Below are 20,624 nucleotides of genomic sequence, written 5' to 3'. Positions count from 1 at the left end.
GTGGAGGCCATGGGTGAGGAGATTGTACATAACACTGAGGTACCAGCAGACCTCTCTCCAGAGCCTGTATGGGACAAAATGATACCTACAGACCCTGTCAGCGTGCCTGTCCACGGCACCTGGTTCGGATGTCTTATTTGCAGGTACATGGTATACCTGGGGTACAAGGTATGGTGCCTCCTTTTGGGACATGTTGATGGTGTATCAAGCACCTGTTTGGGGAAGTAGTACCTGTAAGTTGGCGGGAGACAAGTGGCGGTTTATGAGAAGAGTGTGGTGCCCGGGTAGCAGGGCCCATTGTTACCTGGAGGATGATGTGGCTGAAGGCGTCTGGATGGCCGCCACCCCATGGTGTGACCCGCAGGGTGGCGGAGGCGGCCCGCATGAGGAAGGGCAGCGTGAAGCAGAATCGACGTTCCCAGGGGTTGCGTGCGTGGGAGGCCTAGAAGGGGGCGATACACAACCCGTCCGGTAACACCACAACCAAACAACGATGGGTAACAACTCTTCCGAGACAACGTCTGCGCATGCGTTCAGGGGGTGGCAAGGAAGGAAGCCTCCAGCGTACTCGTTAATCATCAGAAAGCAAAATAAAGAAATTGCTCATATAATGTCTATGAGAATTGATCTATATTTACATCTAATTCTACACCCTCATGTTTCAACGGGTTGTGGTAATCCACTAATATTTTGGCTACTAGGCTTCGCAGACTTCTGGACGCATACGCAGCGAGTGCGTTGTTCGCGGAATTGGCTAACCTACGTGAGATCTTGGCGTGACACTGTGGTAACGAGCCAGCCAAGATCCACTTGAGGTAGCTCTACCTTACACACATACACGCACACATACACACTCCAAAAGTTGTATTCTCTACCCTACTGTAGTCTACTCAGGGGTAGGAAGTTGATACACAGAGTAGGAAAGTATATATATATATATATATATATATATATATATATATATATATATATATATATATATATATATATATATATATATATATATATATAAAACAGTGAGAGGATTATTGTCTCATAGAACAACAGGTTATTTCTACAGCCTTTTGAGCATGAAGGTACTACGCTTAAGCATGACGGAATTGACGGCACTATGCTTGATCATGGCATAACGATATGATTCATCCATATTCAATATATTCATTGAAATACTGGGCACAGAGGTAAGGCCCTTGAGTTATGCTACCGTACCCAAGTATCGTACCGTCATGCTCAAGACTCGTAACGCCACGTCTTTATCATATGAATTTCAGGGGATTACTATTCTCCCCCAGTTATGAACTTACTACTTGCACCTTCTACGCCCGTCCTACATCCCCTAGTCTGGCAATACTACACCTAGAAGTTTACAGGTAGTACCTTACATTAGCATATATCTCCCGAATCCTAAACGGGATGGTTCAATCAAGTTGTCAAAGAATACGCAAGAACATCTACAGAGAAAGCAGTGTATTCACAACCTACAAACAGAAGACAAAAACGGAGAGACTTAACCATAAAAGTCAAAAACAAAACAGACGCATGCAGTTCTGGTGTCTCTGAGGAAAATCAAAATCAATAAAGAAACGAAAACAATGTCTAGAAAATCGATCCGCAAAGCGTAGAAAACGGAAAGGTAAAAATAATTTTCTTTTTCGTGTGAAACATTTGGTAAAACAAAGTTGTGATACATGAAATAAAAATCATTGCCTGATGGGGCGAACTCATAAGCACCTCTGATTGTACGTAAAAATAGAAGAAAAACGCAATGATGACGTAATATATATATATATATATATATATATATATATATATATATATATATATATATATATATATATATATATATATATATATATATATATATTACAGTAAAGGCACAAATCAAAGACCAACGAAATGTAACAAAAAGATGCCAACAGAATCCAGCCGTGACTTAGTCCGTGACAGTCTACAGTGGTGTAGGTGGACTGTGCCACACATCCGTCAAGCACCATATGCCAACCACCCACCACCGTAGTAACGACCTCCCCACTCGTACATCGCCGTAGTATCTAAACAATCTTGGTAGTTACGCACACGTGTATAATGTTAGATCAGATCGAGGTCAGCCATCGATGGGAGAAGTTAAAACGTTCCTTGTTACATATGACATCTTACAACGTTCTCGGTTACATACGACAGAAGGTAGAAATTTCTCAGGGACGTACGACAGTAATTAGAAAATCTCTCAGCTCCATACGACAGTCAAGAACCTCTACCCCCGTGACTCACCATCTACATACCTCTCATTACCCACCATCCGACCCCCCCCCTCATACTCCCAGCGTCTCATTCACAATCCTCGCGAATTCTGATAATTTCAAAGGATAAGGGACTGAAATGTTTGACATACCGGATGAACGCCTGTTGACCAGATGAGCCCCCCTTCACTAAGATCAGCGACTGGTGATTCGATTAGGACCTCTTGCCTAAATGGGCACCTGCTGAACAGATGAGGACCTCTTGGCTAGATGAGCATACCGGCTGACTAGCTGAACACCTGTTGCCTGGAGGACAACCTACTGACGACCGACCGATGATTTCTGTTGCTTCGAGCCCACTGTATACATCCTCCACGTCAGTAACTGTTCCATGGACCAAACTGTGTTTTGTCCGGCAGCACCTCCAGACTGTCAGCTGCTTGCCGGTACACGTACAAGATGGAGGAGGCGTCGACACCCTTCCACCGTTCCTGGGTTCGATCTCCGACCAGCACCAACCGATCGATTCTTCCCCACCAACATGACGTGTGACGAGGACGACATTTTCTCAATTAGTGTGATGTGAGTCCATGATTAACCTCATCCGTAACGCCGAGCCATCTTGGTGTCCTCAGCTCACAGTATACTCTAGTGTGTACTCAGCTCACAACACAGTATACCACGACGTCACTGCTCCTTTTCCTGCAGTTCACTTTCACTGGCCGAATCTGAACAGTGTCCTCAAATACAGTGTCCAAGAGGCCCGAGCTTAAATACCTTTAGTTCAACAAATATTCTAATGCCGAACTGGCATACACTTACCCATGGTCAGGGAGTAGTCATGTGTGTGTGTGTGTGTGTGTGTGTGTCCAGCCATATGTCACGGGGGATGAATCATGACATCCCAGGTCTGCAGCACAGACCTCACAGTGGACATCCCCAGTTCTGTAACAAAAGACCCTCAAAGAGGACCTCACGAGCTGTGCAAAACAGACCTTACAGGCGACATGCGCAGCTCTGTGGCACAGACCACATAGGTGACATCCCCAGCTCTGCAAGACAGAGACTTCACAGAGCATTATGTCACACGTTGCGCTGCTCTCTAGACTCATAGCTCTAGACCCATGGTTCTAAGACTAGAAGCTCTCTGCTTCTGGAGTCAAGAGTGTAAACCATAGGAGCTCTAACCACAGCTCCAGTTCGCAATTCTCATCTATGGTTTACAAAAACCTGGGCTCTATGCTCTATAATATCATAACCTGGTACTTCTGCCCTAAAACTCTCCGCCGAGAGTAGAGCTTTTAAGACAGTTCTCTCTTATCATGTCCTGAACCATTCCTCTACGCCAGGACTCTACACCAGAGCTCTATATAAACCAAGACCATGGCTGTGAATCCACGCTCTACATCAGGATTCTTCATCGATACTCTGAGCGGATGGCTCTACACCCGGGCTTTAAGCCATGCCTGTCGTAAAGCCGAGGCCTTTAAAACCAAGGCTCAATATACGGTGATCTAGAATGAAAGATGCAGAAGCAGCAGAGGAATACAAAATCATGGTTAGGAAAAAAAAAAAAAAAAAAGAGCCGAGCTGGAAACTCTCGTTTAATGAAAACGGAAAGAAAACGGGTCTGCGCCAGCTGTCTAACTCCATGACGTGGTGGAGCAGGTAAGGAAATGGTATATATAGAATTTATTTCTAAGGTGGGTGAGGCTCTGGGTATCGTCGTTCAACTAGCAATAATATCACAATTCAAAGGTTTAAAATGATCATTTTTCTGTACTATAACTTCGGAGCGAATCTATTTATTTATTTTTTTCCATACCGAATGTCGAAAAACGACCAAAGTACTCCTCGCCGTTCCAATTCCATTTTAGGTGGCTGTGGAAAAAAGGCGAGGCGGACATAAAACGAAAACGAGAATCCATTTGGTAAATGGCCAGGCCATAACAAGAAGATTTACGTGGAGAATGAACTAACAGTGAGCGAGAGAAAATAAAGGACCTTGAGGCAATTTGACGTTTGATATATTTCTTTGCAAAGACGATCGATCGATATATATATATATATATATATATATATATATATATATATATATATATATATATATATATATATATATATATAGTCCTCAAGCAACACCATATAACCTTACCGTAAGGGGAGGTGTCTTTAAATCTAGCTGGTGCAAAGGAGTCGACCCATCATGTAACTCGTTACATAATAATTCAGAGCTGGCGACCCAGTACAGTCACCCATCATCTGTACCTCGCTGTCCACAGTGTGACTGAGGCAGAGTACAGTCATCCAGCGTGTCGTACACACAGTGATTTTTCTACAGTTTTCTTACGTTGAGTACGTAACACGGAACTTATGACAAGTGGTTGACTTGGGAGTTACGACAAGCACTCGAAATTCAACCTCCGAAAAGTGCTTGACAAGGAACTTACGACAAGTATTCGACGAGGAATTTACGACCAGTACTCGAAACGGAACTTGACAAGAACTCGATGCGGAACTAACGACAAGTTCTCGACATGAAACTTACGACAAACACTCGACATGAAACTTACGACAAACACTCGACATGAAACTTGCGACAAGTAATCGACATAGAACTTACGAGTACTCGACTTGGAACGTACGAGTACTCGACGTGGAACTCTTGACAAGCATTCACAGAGAACTTAAGACGATTACTCGACACGAAACTTGAAAAAGCACTCGATGCGGACCACACGACAAACACTCGACAAAGAACCTTCGACAAATATTCGACATGGGAGTTAGGACAGACACTTGACACGATACTTAAGACAGCCGCTCGACATGAGATTTAAGAAAGATCCTCGACATGGGACTTAAGACATGGGACTTAAGACTGACACTCGACATGGGACTTAGACTAACATTCGACACAATACTCATGACAAACATTCGACATAGGACTTGGGACAGACACTCGACATGAAACTTAGACACTTTGATATGGGAGTACGATAGACACTCGACGCGGAACTTAGATACTCGACACAGGTCGTACTGCAGAAACTCGACGCGGACCTTACGACAGGCTCTGGACAAGAACTTACAGGTACTCCAGAAAAGGTCTCGATATGCAGCTTATAATTCGACACAGGATTTGTGACAAGCAATCGACACACGATTTATGACAAGCAATCGACATGGGGCTTGCCAGAAGCAATCGACATTAAACATTCCACATCATTCGACATGGAACTTACAGTAACTACTCGACACGAAACATGGTAAGCATATGATATGAAACTTACAGTATACGTTCGACATGAAACTTATGACTACCACTCGACATGAAACGTATGGTTAACATTCGACATGAAATTTACGGTTATCACTCGACATGAAAAATATGGTTAGCAATGGACACGAAACTTAGGGTTAACATTCGACATGAAACTTAGGGTAAGACTCAACATGTAACTTGCACTCGACATGAAACTTATGGTTCGCACTCGACTCGTATCTAATGATTAGCAGTGGACAAGAAACTTATGGTTAGCACTCGACATGAAGCTTACCAGAAGCACTCGACACAATACTCAAGGTTAACACTCGACACGAAACGTATGGTTAGCACTCGACAAGAAACATATGGATAACACTCGACATGATACTTACAGCAAGAATTCGACATGAAACTTATAGTTAGCACTCGACAAGAAACATGTGGGTAACACTCGACATGATACTTACGGCAAGAATTCGACATGAAACTTATAGCAAAAAGTTGATTTCAAACTTGCAAGTCGAACAGTCGACACGAAACTTACAGTGAGCTGCTGATGCGAAAATTATAGTAAGCACTCGACACACAACTTACGGTGGGCTGTCGACATGATGAAATTCATGATAAGTACTCGACACTCGACACTCCACACGAAACTCATAGCGAGCAGTGCACATTAAACTTAAGTGCTCGATGTGGCACTAACATGCTGTGATCCAACACCCACAAACCACACTACATGTCCTGGTCACAGATGATGACATTCATAATTATTAAGAATTTCAAAAGCTTGAGGCACACACACACACACACACACACACACACACACACACACACACACACACAGACACAGACACACACACACACTCGTGTTTGAGTCTTGGCCACCACAAGCTGTTCATCTTTTTCTCTCGGGATTGGTCAATAAACAGGTTGAGGCGCGCGCGCACACACACACACACACACACACACACACACACACACACACACACACACACACTTTAAAAGGCAAATGCCTTCTGCATGCTATAAAGGCACAAAGTCAAATATAAAAGATGGAAGATGTGTAGACATACACACAGGCAAATCGTGAGACAGAAACATAGTCCAAATACAGACATAGCCCAGCAACGCCACCACACTGTATAGTCCGGGAGACACAGGAGGGCGTCCCTGTTATTCACATACATTTTTTTTTTCTTTTTAATTTTGTGTTTGTCTTCTGTTGCTGAGTGGCGCTCTTTAAGACTCCTCTGTGTCTGGACTGCCTTGGCTACTGCCCAAGACCATCACTGATGCCACTCTTCCCAAAAGGCACAGATTAAAATTCTTATTATTTTCACAAAAAAAAAGGTCAAAAACAATGAGTGGCACGGGAGGAAAATGCGAAATTTTACTCTTATATCTTCCGCTCGATGGAAAGGCCAGACGAGATGGTTCAAACGAAGCACACCTGATCTAAATCCTGTTTCCCCATCCTCCTCCTCCTCCCTCAATAAATCCCATACATCCCTGGGGGTCGAACCCTGAGGATATCACACGAGTCTATCTAAAAGCCAAAGTCCCTGAAGACTCCCGCGAGGACCTACATGGCCTCGAGCAACTTGAGGATAAGTGGGTCTTCAGTAGATCTTCAAAGATCCACGAGCACACCAGAGACCCACGTGTGTATATGAGGTTCCTCTGGCCCAGCTCACCAACACCTGGCTAAGGATCGAGAGGGTTCATCATCCACCCTGGAAGCCGCACGTTTCTAAGATGTGGAATATTTTCACAATTTTGCAGACTTTTTTTCCACCTAACTCTTTATGATTTCATTCTGTTTCTGAACTATGGTATGATACATCTACTTATCAGTTATCATTATTCTATTTTTGATCACATGGGGCGCAGCGTTCGCTGCTTTGCTCACACGTATTCTCAACCCGCGCCTCGTGAGTCAAAATGAAACATGGCCTCACGAACTTATTAAAAAAGTGCTTCTTATTTCTCCACTTAAAGGGTTCGTTATGCGAGACCAGTTTCTCCAACTAAGTTAGCTGCATACATATAATGCTTCCATTACACCCGATCCCCAATCATTCCATCTAACATCCTCAGTTGCATTATCCCTCGACCCAACCACTTCTCTCACTATACTGCTCCCATGGGCCGCCTCTCCTCCAAGTGCCTTCTGCTGTACTTGGTATATGATATCTTGACCATGTTATCATCTACCCTCCTTCCTACAGCACCATATCAGTCTAATGACTTCTTCACACGACATAATCTCCTCACATCTTCTTCAGTGCAGCAGCAGTCCTCCCTATTTCTCAACTATAATCTATATCTACTGCACTTACTTTCCACCCACCCTGAGTCTCACAGCCACACAGCATCGCTGGGACAAGTACTTCTTCATGCCTGCTTCTCGTGCGCTCTACCCTTTCAATTTCTCCTACTCGCCAGAGCCTTCAGCACACACCCAGGTATTTCTCCCTTGCATGATTCTACTTTCAGCCCCAGCTCTCCCACCACCACACTGACGAAACTTTCATCCCTAAATACCTAAAACAACTTCCAGTTCCTTCCAGCCTGGCTTCCTTTCCGTTTAAGAATGTAATATCTTGCTTTTATTCTCAATGATTTTCAGTATCTCCCTTCTTCATTCATGATGGAACCGGCCTACCGATCTACCCAGTTCTTCCTGTGATCTAAGGAATACCACAGGATCATTAGCAAACAACGATTTCCATTCCACGCTCACCCCACCTGACCTTCGTCTTGCACAGCGCCCTATGAAATATCTACCTCACACACACACACACACACACACACACACACACACACACACACACACACACACACACACACATACAGCCTTGACGCGCTCCCACATTTACCTGGTGTCACTCACTCAGATCAACACATGCAATGTTGCCATCACTGAGAGCTTTTAACGGCATTCAGAATTCTTCCACGCACACCATTAGTCAAAGCCTCTTAAAGTGCTTTCCGACTGACTTATCACATTTCTTTTTCATCTTTTTATTCCACTCGAAGTACCTCAGTAAAGTGTACAGTATGCTACAACGCTTAAGATTTCGTTAGTGTACTCTAACAAAATATTTTCATGCAAATGGCAAGTAAAAAATAATGTCTCGCATGTACTCGTTCATTATTCTGACAGGAATTTTCCGGCATGGTATCGAGAAGATCCTAAATCTAGAATATCAAAGACATTCGGAGGATCAACCTTGCTAACTGGGCGAAAGCTGTATTATACCTGTGTTTCCCCGTCAGACTGAAAATGAAGTACCCCACGCCATCACTTATACCTTGTGGAAGAGATCAAGAGAGGTGGAAACAAGGTTATATCGACCAACTGTTAATTACTGTGTGTACCAAACTATGATGGTTCAGTTTAATAAGTTATCTGGAGATTTTGGTAAAGAATTCTTCGATTCTTCGCCAACTTGTCATCAGTTTGGAGAAGGATGAAGAACACTCTGGCAACCGAGGTTCTGGGTGTATTTTAAGTTTGTCTGGACACAACCTTCCTCCAAACTTAACGACAAAGTTCAGGATTAAAATCTTGGCTCCGTCTGGGGACAGCGCACGCCCCCCCGAAAATAATTTAAGAGAAAGGCTCCTGATTAAGATTTGGATCCGTTTCGATACAAGTCTCGTAAAAGTGAACCACGAAGTTCCCCGAGTGCCTTCTGGGTGCATCTCGACACACTCCACGTAAAAACTGAATTGAAGAATTCCCGACTATGTTTGATAATCCGTTCTGGAAGAACTTCCATAAAAAATTTGACCGTAAGAGTTCCTGAATACATATATGTTGACTCTGTGTCAACAGAGCAGCTGTTAAAACCCAATCGAAGACTTCCTGTGTTCGCTTCAGATCCGATTGGACGGTATGAGACGTCTCACAATCGTGTGACTCGGCCATCTGTCGCGTATGAGTGAGTGAGACACCGTGGCTGCTCAAAATAAACCTTTCCTTCATGGGGGTAGGCAATCAAGGGGATCGAACGAGGATGTTAGTCTAGCGTCAACACACTCACACTCAGCCCGGACCATCAGGCAGCTACAGGCAACCATCATGGATAATACCCAAGCGTCAAGCGTCAAGCGGGAGCACCATGCAGAGGAAGCGAGGTTGGGCGGTGACTTGCCTGCGTAACATAGTGAATGACAGCTTGTGGGTGGCCAGCCCCGAGGGGCGTTGACCTAAGGTAGAGCACAGTAAGTTGCATGACCGCCGCCAGAGAGAAGCAGAGCCGTCTGGCCATGGCACAGCGCGCGGAGAGGGCCTGCAACACCACACCGTCACTACCACCATCTAACACCCTCTAACGCTACAACTAACACCACCACCACCCTAATATGACAGTCAGTGGCCTAACACCACCACTCAAACATGACACAGTCAATGGTCTGGGATCACCACCTTTGTTTGACAAAGAAAAAGCAATGGTTTGTCGCTAAAGAGAACATCACCAACAACATCTTGCATCTGGTAATGTCACAAGGAGGGGAACTTTGTGGCATTCGTGACTGTGTTGGCTGAATAATGCTTCTCTCTCTCTCTCTCTCTCTCTCTCTCTCTCTCTCTCTCTCTCTCTCTCTCTCTCTCTCTCTCTCTCTCTCTCTCACTAAAAACAGTCATTCTCAGGAAAACAAAAGAGAAACAACTTCGTTCCTCCTACGTCTGGTAATCGTCTGGTTGCGTGTGTCTGGTACCACACAGAGGGCCGCCCTTCTCAACACCACATCCCCACAGCCACCCCAGTAGTAGATCTTCTACAGGAGGAATCCTCCAGTCACTCATCTGCTGCCAGGGAGGAGACTCGTTCAAGTCATACAATATGCCGTGTCACTCTCCTGGCTTCGCCGGTGGACCAATGTTCATTCATAGGGAGGTGAGAGGGACCGGTCCCGTTGGGACTTGGCCCCCCGACGTGGGAGGTGGAGTCCCAGGGACTTTCTCTCTCTCTCTCTCTCCAACCTCCGGTGAGGAGGTGGGCGGACCCAGTCTGCCTGGAGGCTCACTAAACAACCACTTATTGATTTTGCAAGGCGGTGATCCCGGGGAGAGGCTTGTGGCAGTGGTACAACCCAGCCCAATCCCCTCCGACATACCACTTGAGGGGTGTCTTCACCACCTCATCACGCTAAGGAGGTTTCGTCAACCACATTACCCCACCTCCCCAGCCGCCTTCGTCGATCAAACTCCCTCCCTCCAACCACAATCCTACAATACACAGAAGGGGGTCCAAGCTGCTCCCTCCCTCCTCCCTCAACACATCAAGAATGGACCGCAAACCCACCGCATCAAGTAGGGTTTACTGACCCACCATATCAAGGAGGCTCAATGATCTACCATATCAAGGAGGGTCAATGATCTACCATATCAAGGAGGGTCAATAACCCACCACATCAAGGAAGTTCATTGACCCACCACATCAAGGAGGCTCATTGACCCACCATGTCATGAAGGGTTCACTCATGTTTACACATCAACATCACTATCACCTGTACTCGTGTTCAGAGAACACCCTCAACTCCACCCAGGCCCTCACTGTGGTAAGCATAGGAAGGTTCTTCACGCTGAAACCTAGGGTAAAGTGTACACAGAACGTAAGAAAAAGGCAACGCAAGTGTTTTCCTCAATCTTATCTGAAGGCTTCCTTTCTCAGGGCAATCACTGTGAGTGCTTCCTTCGTGAGGGCATCTTTCAGCAGCGACTCCCTTTACCAGAACATCTATTTGGAATGTTTGGCCTGTGAGTACACCACTATTTCTTTCTGGTGGAGCATCTCTTCTTTTTTCTCTTTCATAGTCCTCTCTATATCTCAATGAAGGTCTAGCCTTGACGTGGACTTCGGTCCGTGACTGGAGACTCCGATGTAACTTTGTGTATATTTTGCGAGTATATCTCCTGTAAGTACTTCACCTGTTAGATCATCCCTTGCTGAGTGTCCCTGCCAGCTTCCTCTTTACGTACATCCCTGTCAGTGCTTCCTCTGTGAGGGGTATCTATATGCTAATCCTCGGTGAGTGTAAGCATCTCCTGCATGTGTGTGGTGTCACAGCAACAACTGTGAGTCTATCCCCTTCAAGTGTTCCTTGACGACTGTATCATCTTCCTTAAGTGCTTCTCCTGTGATTGCTTTTCTCCTGCAAGTGTTTCTTCTACGAGGAGTATTTACCCTGTAGCGATCACCATCTGTAACCCGGCTCAGTGAGCGCCTCTCCTGTGAGTGTTTCTTGTGAAAGATCAAATTAAGACCTCAAGTTCCACTCCCCTCAGCTGTCACCCATCTGCAAAGTGTCTATCCTGCCAGAGCATCTTGTGAGCGCTCTCTCCACGAGGGCATTTAATGTCAAAGAGAGAGAGAGAGAGAGAGAGAGAGAGAGAGAGAGAGAGAGAGAGAGAGAGAGAGAGAGAGAGAGAGAGAGAGAGAGAGAGAGAGAGAGAGAGAGAGAGAGAGAGAGAGAGAGAGAGAACAACCGTAGCCGACATTCATCGAGTCGTCCTCTCGTCTCCTTCTTCCCGAGCGATGGATGTTTACCGCCACCGCCACCAGGCGGAGCCCCTTTGTCGTGCACAGTCCTCCGACACGCCTTCATGACTCGTTGCATATGATCCTTCGGCACCACCTTCGCGACGTGGTGATGTCATCTCTGACGGGGACCACTCCGCGACGTGGTGAGGGGAGGTGACGTGTTCTGCTCCATAACAACACCAGATCCATAATTGTGTAGGACGTAGGACCTTCTTACGCGGCTCGGGGCTCATCAAAACAAGGGTCCTTCGTGACACGGGACCCTCAAAGAAATGGGACCCCTATGCGGCGCGAGACCCTATGTGACGTGAGACCCTATGTGACCCGGGACCCTAGTGACCCGGAACCCTCTTTGACTGGGACTCTATGTGACGCGGGACCCTATGTGACCTGGAAACCCATGTGACGTGTGACCCTCTGCGACAGGGGGACCCTATGTAAAGCGGATCCCTCCGTGGCGTGACTTATCCAGCCTTCAAATGAAGCAGGAGTAGCAGAGTCATCCACAAACTGGCCCAGTCACAACCTCCGTCGGCCACAGCCTCGATCACCCTCTTTCACGTCGAAGGCTCCACTTACGGACAACAGCTTTGATCGAGGCTTAGGAGGACCTAAGGCAAGCACCAGGAAGGGCTAAAGAAACAGAGAAGGAAGGAAAAAAAAAAAAACAGAAAAGGGATTTGTGAGCAGTTGAGGAGGCAGAAGCAATGTCTTTTAAAAAGAGACAGGTCGCGGCCATGAGGAAGAACTTGAGAAAGTTCCAAAGCTAAGCAGTGTAGGGAAAGAAACAGGCACCACAACATCGACAATTAAGTTGCTTATAGCTCCAAAGTAATCATGCGTTACAGTGGCAGGCCGAGTATCATTTTGTCGAGCTACGGATGGGGGGGATACACTGACAGTCAGTTCTCGGGAACAGAGACCGAATGAGATCGAGAGAAAAGTGAACCAACACAGCGGCATGGGGCAACTGGGTCTAGATTAGGATTCAGACCAGGAGAGTTGATCAGTCGGATTATCTCAGGCTCGTATCATCAGAGCAAATGTTCGGAAGAGAAAAGTTCTCGGCGTCTGAACATGATTTCCAATTTCTCAAGAGGTAGGTTAAGTTATTTGAGAAATCTGGGGTTCCCAAGATATATGAGAAGTTACGGTGATAGCAAGGATGTTTACCGTGTTGAATACCGGAATTTTAGAACCATGAAAAGAAGACGAGAAAGTTGTGAAAGGTTTTAAAAAAGGAAAACAGGAAGAAAATATGGTAAGAGAGAAGTTATACTTACTACATTACGTCTCCTACAGTCGAGGAGTCTGTCCGAATCAGAGCTTACGAAGGACGCTACGACGGGACGAGACGTAGTTCAAACAAGGTCAGATGGGACAGACGTGGGTGACGTAGAAAAGCATCTCGCCGAGGAGAGGAAATGGATGGTAGAACGGAGGAAATGACGAGGAGACAAGGAGAGAACCCTGAGGGACACCGCAGGGGGAGGAGGCTGAGGTTGATCTGTCAGCCATTACAGCAGTAAATGGACCAGAGAGAGAGAGAGAGAGAGAGAGAGAGAGAGAGAGAGAGAGAGAGAGAGAGAGAGAGAGAGAGAGAGAGAGAGAGAGAGAGAGAGAGAGAGAGAAGAGAAGAGAAGAGAAGAGAAGAGAAGAGAAGAGAAGAGAAGAGAAGAGAGAGAGAAGAGAAGGGAAGAGAGAGAGAGAGAGAGAGAGAGAGAGAGAGAGAGAGAGAGAGAGAGAGAGAGAGAGAGAGAGAGAAGAGAGAGAGAGAGAGAGAGAAGAGAAGAGAAGAGAAGAGAAGAGAGAGAGAGAGAGAGAGAGAGAGAGAGAGAGAGAGAGAGAGAGAGAGAGAGAGAGAGAGAGAGAGAGAGAGAGAGAGAGAGAGAGAGAGAGAGAGCTGGATAAAACAAAGTGAGTTAGGAAGGCTTGGAGGGGAGACTGGAGATTAGACCCAGGTGCCACACCCTGGTATAAAAGTCTTCGACATACATATATCAAAGGCTACAAAATAGGGTTCCCAACGTCCCTTCGAAGCAGCGATGAGAAGTTAAGTAACGTGGGGGTCGATATCACCGGGAGATCTCGCCTTGTGATGGCCATGATGACGATGATGAGAGACAGAAGATGGTCTTGAGGTCCAAGTCGCTTTAAGTAATGAGACCTGAGGAGGGAGGGATTTGGAGACGACGACACATCTCTCAACGGAGAAGAACAACAACAGTTCAAAGAGTCAGGAGGCGGCTGCTCTTCTCTGGGTGTACCAACGCACGCTTCCTGGAAGGGGAGGACATGATCTGATTTCCACACAGGAGCAGAACAGACGAGCAAGCACGGGTACGTCTTCAGATGCACAGTCCTTCACTATGTGAGGTGGGAGGCCATCTGCTCCACACGTCTTGGATATATCGAGAGGAAGAGAGTAGTGTGGCTAGGGAGAGAAGAAGCAGTGGTTGCTTATAGAGCATATAGGTATATGGTGTAGGCTTTGTGTGGAAGATTTGTTGGAAATGTGTAACTTGGTGCCACATTCACATATCCTCAGCAGACTTGGGGGTGTGTATCGTAGCGATGTTCCTCGTTGGTTTTGGGCGACAAAAGAAACTTCGCCCGTAAGCTAAGCATTGCTCATCGCTTACGTACGTCGATGTATGGCCGGGGTTTCCTGAGTGCTTTGAGGCTGTGGGAGCCAAGGAAGGGCGTTCCATGTTTGTGCTGCTGGCCAAGTCTCGGATATGTCTGTAGTTTATGTCTTCACTGTTTCCTGGGGACTGCCAGAGTATTGTGGTCCTTCTCTTCACTATCTGCCAATACATTTGATTTGTAGTTTCCCCCATGTTGTTCCTCGCAATTTTCGACGTAGAGGTACTTCTCATTTGTAATGAATCGTACAGTAGTCCTCCGGTGATATCTGGCATGCCAGGATGGAGGAGTTTGTATTGCAGACCGCTAGTCCACACTCTGCCAAAGGTTTTGCTTGTCTCTCCTTGTATAATTGTGCAGTTTATTCCTTTTCTTCTAAAAACAGCTCCCCCACCCCACCCCCACCCCCCCGGCTGCGATCGTAATTTCAGAGGTGGTGTTTTTGCTCCTTAGAAGCCTTATTGATCTGGGCTGTAGAGGTTGCCTCATTAACGTATGGACATCCATTCTTTCAAACAACTTGCCCTGAACTTCTACGAGAAAGACGGGACGTTATTTCTTCGGGTCTGTGTCTGGCTTACCTGGTTTTGGTATCACTGTCACTCTGGCCCGTGTGACCCTTCCTGGAAGGTCACCGGTGTTGAGCATACTGCTGCAGGTATCAAGGAGGCACTAGTGGTCCTTCTGGAGGCATCATGCTGATTTCTTTCCTATCTATTTTACTTTTTTTCCTCAGGCAGCATCCTGAGCTGAGGCAGCGTTCTGAGCTGAGGCAGCGTTAATTCTCGATGAGAGGCAGTCATTAAGGGGGGAAGGTCGAGCTGAGTCGATGGTTTAATGTGGCATGATGGCTCCTACCTTGTTCTGAGTCAGCTAGTCGATCATCTTTTTTTTTCTTGGCCTTGATCTCAGTTATAAGTCTCTTTAGGCATGATTTTGAGGACCGATTTCCATGTGTTCATGAATTCGGTCCTTGTCAATCCTGTTATTCTTCATCATCAAGTATTTGAAAGAAGTGATAAGAAGTGGAAGGGGATTTGTAGGGGCTGAGTCTGTCAGTGATGGAATACATAAATAACTCCAGGTGGAATTAGTGGGGAAAAACCGAGTCTAATCCATCTGTTAGTAGGAGGTGACACAGGGAGGAAGAACAGTAAGCTTCAGACACTTTTGACTACATGTCAGAGAGACCTGTCAGTGGAGAGATGTTATTACTTTACTCTGGGTTCTACAGGGACGATCTGCCTCGCACATAACATGTTTGTAATGATATCGGGCCAAGAGGCAGGCGAATGTTGGTCGAAAGAAGGTGAGGCTTTTCCAGGTGCGCTGTGCCAAGGCCTCGGAACGGGAACGGTTGAAGACGAGATAGTCTTCGAGAAAGAGGAAGATGTATCACTTATCCCCACAACAATAACCTCTCCTATACGAACAGCCGAGATAGAAGCATCGTCCGGGGAGAGGTAGTAATCTTCCCAACGCGAATGGAAAAAAAAGAACTTCCGTAAGTCTGTGCAGTCAGCGAGACTGAAGTGAGAAATTGGTGGATAGAGAAGGGAGCCAGACGATGAGGTGCGGTGAACAACGGGACATTTTCAGGAATGTCGCTAGACAAACCAAACGGCTATTACGAAGTGATTTCTTTGAGAATACAGATCAGGTAGCGAGTGAGTAACACTGATCTTCGATGCCTTGATCCACCATCCTCCACATTCCGACTCTGGCCAGCAACATGCAGTGGGTTCCGTATGACAGTAGTGCTGTAAGGGTCACGATCCCCAAGCCACATAAGTACCTGTTAAACTTGAGATCATCCTCCCCAAGATTGGTCTTCCTGGCTCTCCTACACCCTGGCCGACCCCTCAACCCCCAGGTTGAGTTTTTCGTACTTCTCAGGAATGCTTGTGAGGCTTCCCGTTCACTGGATAAGGTAAGGCGTCGAAGTCTTCCCTGTAGAGCTGCTTTATGCTGGTTTGTCACAAGGGAAATGAAACGCTAAGATCCGAGCGCTTTCGTAATAATTCACATCTTCAGCAGACTCCCGGAAAACCGTGTTCCTTTGTCATTTATTTGCAGAACTGCTTCTGCGCACCTGACCTCAGTACTGTAGGTTTAGTCCACCTCCCTAACCTCGGTCTGAGGACAAGTTAGACTGTTGTTTCTTTGGGGAGACGAGCTGTTTGAGGAAGGATCTTGCAGTCTGTCCTCAACGGTCCTGGCAACTGCAAGTAAGAGCTTCAAAAGTTCCATTCCGGGGCTTCAAAAGTTCCATTCCCCGGATGATCACACTGTCTTCTGTTCTATCTATGGCAACTTATGACCCAAATGATGGCATTCCAGTCTTCTATTCTGACATGTCAGAAGGAAATAGCTTATCTAATCCTACAGTGGGGAAGAGTTACATTGCCAGGATTCCACGTAAAACTCCATCTGTGTTCTAAGGAATGAAGTACGAGTCAGTTCTTTCCAGGTGAACTCCAGATCCCGCCGCCCCGAGCGAGTTCAACACTCCGGAAGCACAGGTCACAGATCAAACCGTTGATGACCCAAGCCAGTTTTCCAGCTCAGTCATTTCACCTTCCATGGCAGAGAGGCAGAAGCTGGGGGGGGATCCAGTCTGCTTCCTATAGCGTCATCAATGGCTCTGTTCCTCTAAGGACTCGACTCGACTGCTTCTCAACTGCTGTGCAGAGAAAGGCTCCCCCAGGACTGCCGTGCTGCTGTGCAGCTGGGACGGCTGTGAACGAGTGTGCTGCAACACTGAGACGAAAAAAAAAAAGAAAAATGCAGTATGTGACCATCCACACCCTGCGTCATCCATAGTCTCAGTCACCCAGAGCCTTAATCATCCACGGCTTCAGTCATCCACATCTACAGAGTTCGTCAGCTTCCGTCATCCAGACAGAGGTAGACAGATAAATAGATAGACAGATAAAGAGTCACCACTTTCAAAGATGATAAAAAATTCAGTTTTCTCTTTTCTTTTTCCTTTGCTGTGAACCATGAGATCCTGGAAGGTTGGGCGAGGGGGGGCTGCTGGAACTGGAAATCATGCCTGGAGTGCGGGGCGGCGCGCTGGAAGACCCGACGCAAACTCACTATACTATACTCGAACAGATCGCATGAGAGACACACTTCAGCAGAGGCTGGCGAACTTAGCGAGTGAGGGAGGGAAGGGACGCAGGCCAGAGAGAGAGAGAGAGAGAGAGAGAGAGAGAGAGAGAGAGAGAGAGAGAGAGAGAGAGAGAGAGAGAGAGAGAGAGAGAGAGAGAGAGAGAGAGAGAGAGAGAGAGAGAGAGAGAGTGAGAGTGAGAGAGAGAGAGAGAGAGAGAGAGAGAGAGAGAGAGAGAGAGAGAGAGGGGGGGGTGCAACACACACACACAAAGGCGAGACCTTGTCACCTGGGTGCTGAATGGGGTTTGTATAATGCTATAGGACGCCTGGCATCAGGTGCGGGTGGCGTGGGGTGCTGGGTCATACTGTGTAGGTTGGATATTATTTGACGTGGAGGAGCTGCTGGGTAGGTCGTGGCCTCACCCCTCCCAGGTGTTACCTGCTAGTGTGGAGGCAGCCCTCTGCTTTCGCCTCGTGTGTGTGTGTTTGTGTTTGTGTGTGTGTGTTTGCGTGTTTGTGTGTGTTTGTGCGTGTGTGTGTGTGTGTGTGTCTGTGTGTGTGTGCGACTACACCACCACCACATCCTATGTTAAAGGGACTCGAAAGCATCCTGGGCAGTAGTGAACTGGTGACCTCATCGTCCACGCCATCCCTACTTATATACAAGCTTTGTACTCGGTGTAGACAGACAGACAGACAGACAGGAAAACAGACAGACAGACAGGAAGACATACAGACCGACAGGCAGGTAGATGACAGGTACACAGAGGGAGAGACACTGAGATGCCACCCGACCAAGATAACAGTATCCCCCCCAAAATCCTCTCCTCCATGTTCCCAACCTCGGCGCACTCGGCCGAACAGAAGACACTGTCCAAACCTCGGCATACCTGGCCTAACCGATGACACTATCCGAACTTCGGCGCACAATTCCTGTATCTTTGTCTCAACGTCGCTTACTTGTACATTTCCAAGCTTTATCAAGATATCTTTTTTTTTTTTGCATTTCTGTTGGCATATAAAAGAAAAAAATTAAACTAGAATATATATATATATATATATATATATATATATATATATATATATATATATATATATATATATATATATATATATATATAAACGTAAATCAGGGGAAGAAATATACATATAATGGGAAGAAATGAAATATAACACCAATAATAACTTGTAATAATATGCAGGAAACTATCGTTGATATAAACTGGACAATAATCATTAACATGCCCTACTGCAGTTGTTAGTGAGACAGAAACAAGTTAGTAATTAAGTATTAGTCATATTCATCTATCTAAACATTCCCTGATAATCTATACACATCACGTTACACACACACACACACACACACACACACACACACACACACACACACACACACACACACACACACACACACACACACGGAAATGAAAGTCCCATCCAAATCTTTCCATCCAGACAAAAATGCAAATTGTTTATATATATATATATATATATATATATATATATATATATATATATATATATATATATATATATATATATATATATATCACATTATATGAATATAGAAATCTCAATATGTGGGTGGTACTCAGAATTACGTCAATGCCATGGGTCATGATATAGTCTTGTATTCATAAGTATGATAAACCATCTCCCAGCATACTTTAAGTGAGAAGATTAATATGACGTAAGTATGTGCATTACCCAGTATATCACATACACTGAGTATATCGCTAAGATATATTTAAAGGTCGTGTTTCACACATGAAAATATGAGGTCTCAATAAGTCTACTACAGAAATATGGCCTTATATGATAAGGCAGTTAGAAGGTTGATATAAAGAGAAAATATAACCTCATATATATATATATGAGATATGATATACTCCTTGTCAAGTGTATGGTATACATCAAAATCTATCTGTATGGAGTATATTGCCTACTAATGAGGCAAAACCTCAACACAGTCTTAAAGGGCTGTGTGAGGGAGGGGGGAACAAGCTATATATATCATGAGTTGTGAGGCTGTGGTATGAGGCGCGAGTGAGGGACGTACCTTATAGAGACACCAGAGGGAGACGATGCAGTAGACGGCCAGCACCCTCCATATCCAGGAACTGCTCAGGCAGGACACGGAGGCGTACACCGTGGTCAGCGCTCCTGCGGGGGGGCAAGAAACGAGACACCTGGTTACTCTGTCAGTAAAAGAGTAAATGGCGTCCTAGCTTCGTCTCTTCGATGTATATCAACTGACTTATATTTCTTTTCTTGTATCTCCCCTGATGATGTGATTATTACACGAAAGTGCACTTGGGAACTTATCGTGCTTCATTTTCCCCATGGACTCATAGGAATATATATAGATTTTTTTTTTTATATATATATATATAGATGTACACATACTAAAAATTCTATTCATATGGGCGAGACGTGTCTCTCCTTACTGAGGCCTGGTCGACCATCCTTTTAATAATTTCACATATCGAAGAAATCTTGGAATCCAATCCAAACTCACTGTTCCCACCAACATCACCGAGTACTGAAGTGAAGGGTTAAATCCCCGAAGGACGTTATGCAGATTTCATACAATTTTCCTGAAACACACGAGTCACATTTGCCAGCTTCCCCGTCCTCGTGGGAGGTGTGTGTGTGTGTGTGTGTGTGTGTGTGTGTAGGTGAGGAGAGGAGAGGGAGGTGTTGTGTGTGGGTCCCTCCCCCGCTGACGATGAGCCACCGTACAAACACGAGCGTCGGCCAAGTTGAACGAACGACTCCCACCTTCCATACATAACGTGA

General features: G+C 45.8%; 1 protein-coding gene across 3 annotated transcripts in view; it reads right to left on the bottom strand.

Moving 5' to 3' along the window:
- LOC139750312 (progestin and adipoQ receptor family member 4) overlaps window positions 1–20,624 on the bottom strand; it is a 155,804-nt gene that overhangs the window by 25,142 nt on the left and 110,038 nt on the right. Inside the window, exons 3-4 of one of the 3 annotated variants that reach the window (XM_071664977.1) lie at window positions 19,885–19,988; window positions 9,672–9,809 (exon numbers count right to left, since the gene is read on the bottom strand). In XM_071664977.1, coding sequence (XP_071521078.1) covers window positions 9,672–9,809; window positions 19,885–19,988 — 242 coding nt within the window. Of the gene's footprint in view, window positions 1–304; window positions 443–9,671; window positions 9,810–19,884; window positions 19,989–20,624 lie in introns of all 3 variants that reach the window. The other 2 variants (XM_071664966.1, XM_071664987.1) reach the window with 2 other exon arrangements.

The sequence above is a fragment of the Panulirus ornatus genome, chromosome 1, assembly GCF_036320965.1.
Source record: "Panulirus ornatus isolate Po-2019 chromosome 1, ASM3632096v1, whole genome shotgun sequence".
Lineage (NCBI taxonomy): Eukaryota > Metazoa > Arthropoda > Malacostraca > Decapoda > Palinuridae > Panulirus > Panulirus ornatus.
The sequence above is the reverse complement of the archived record's forward strand: the minus strand, read 5'-3'. Positions and strand labels throughout refer to the sequence as shown.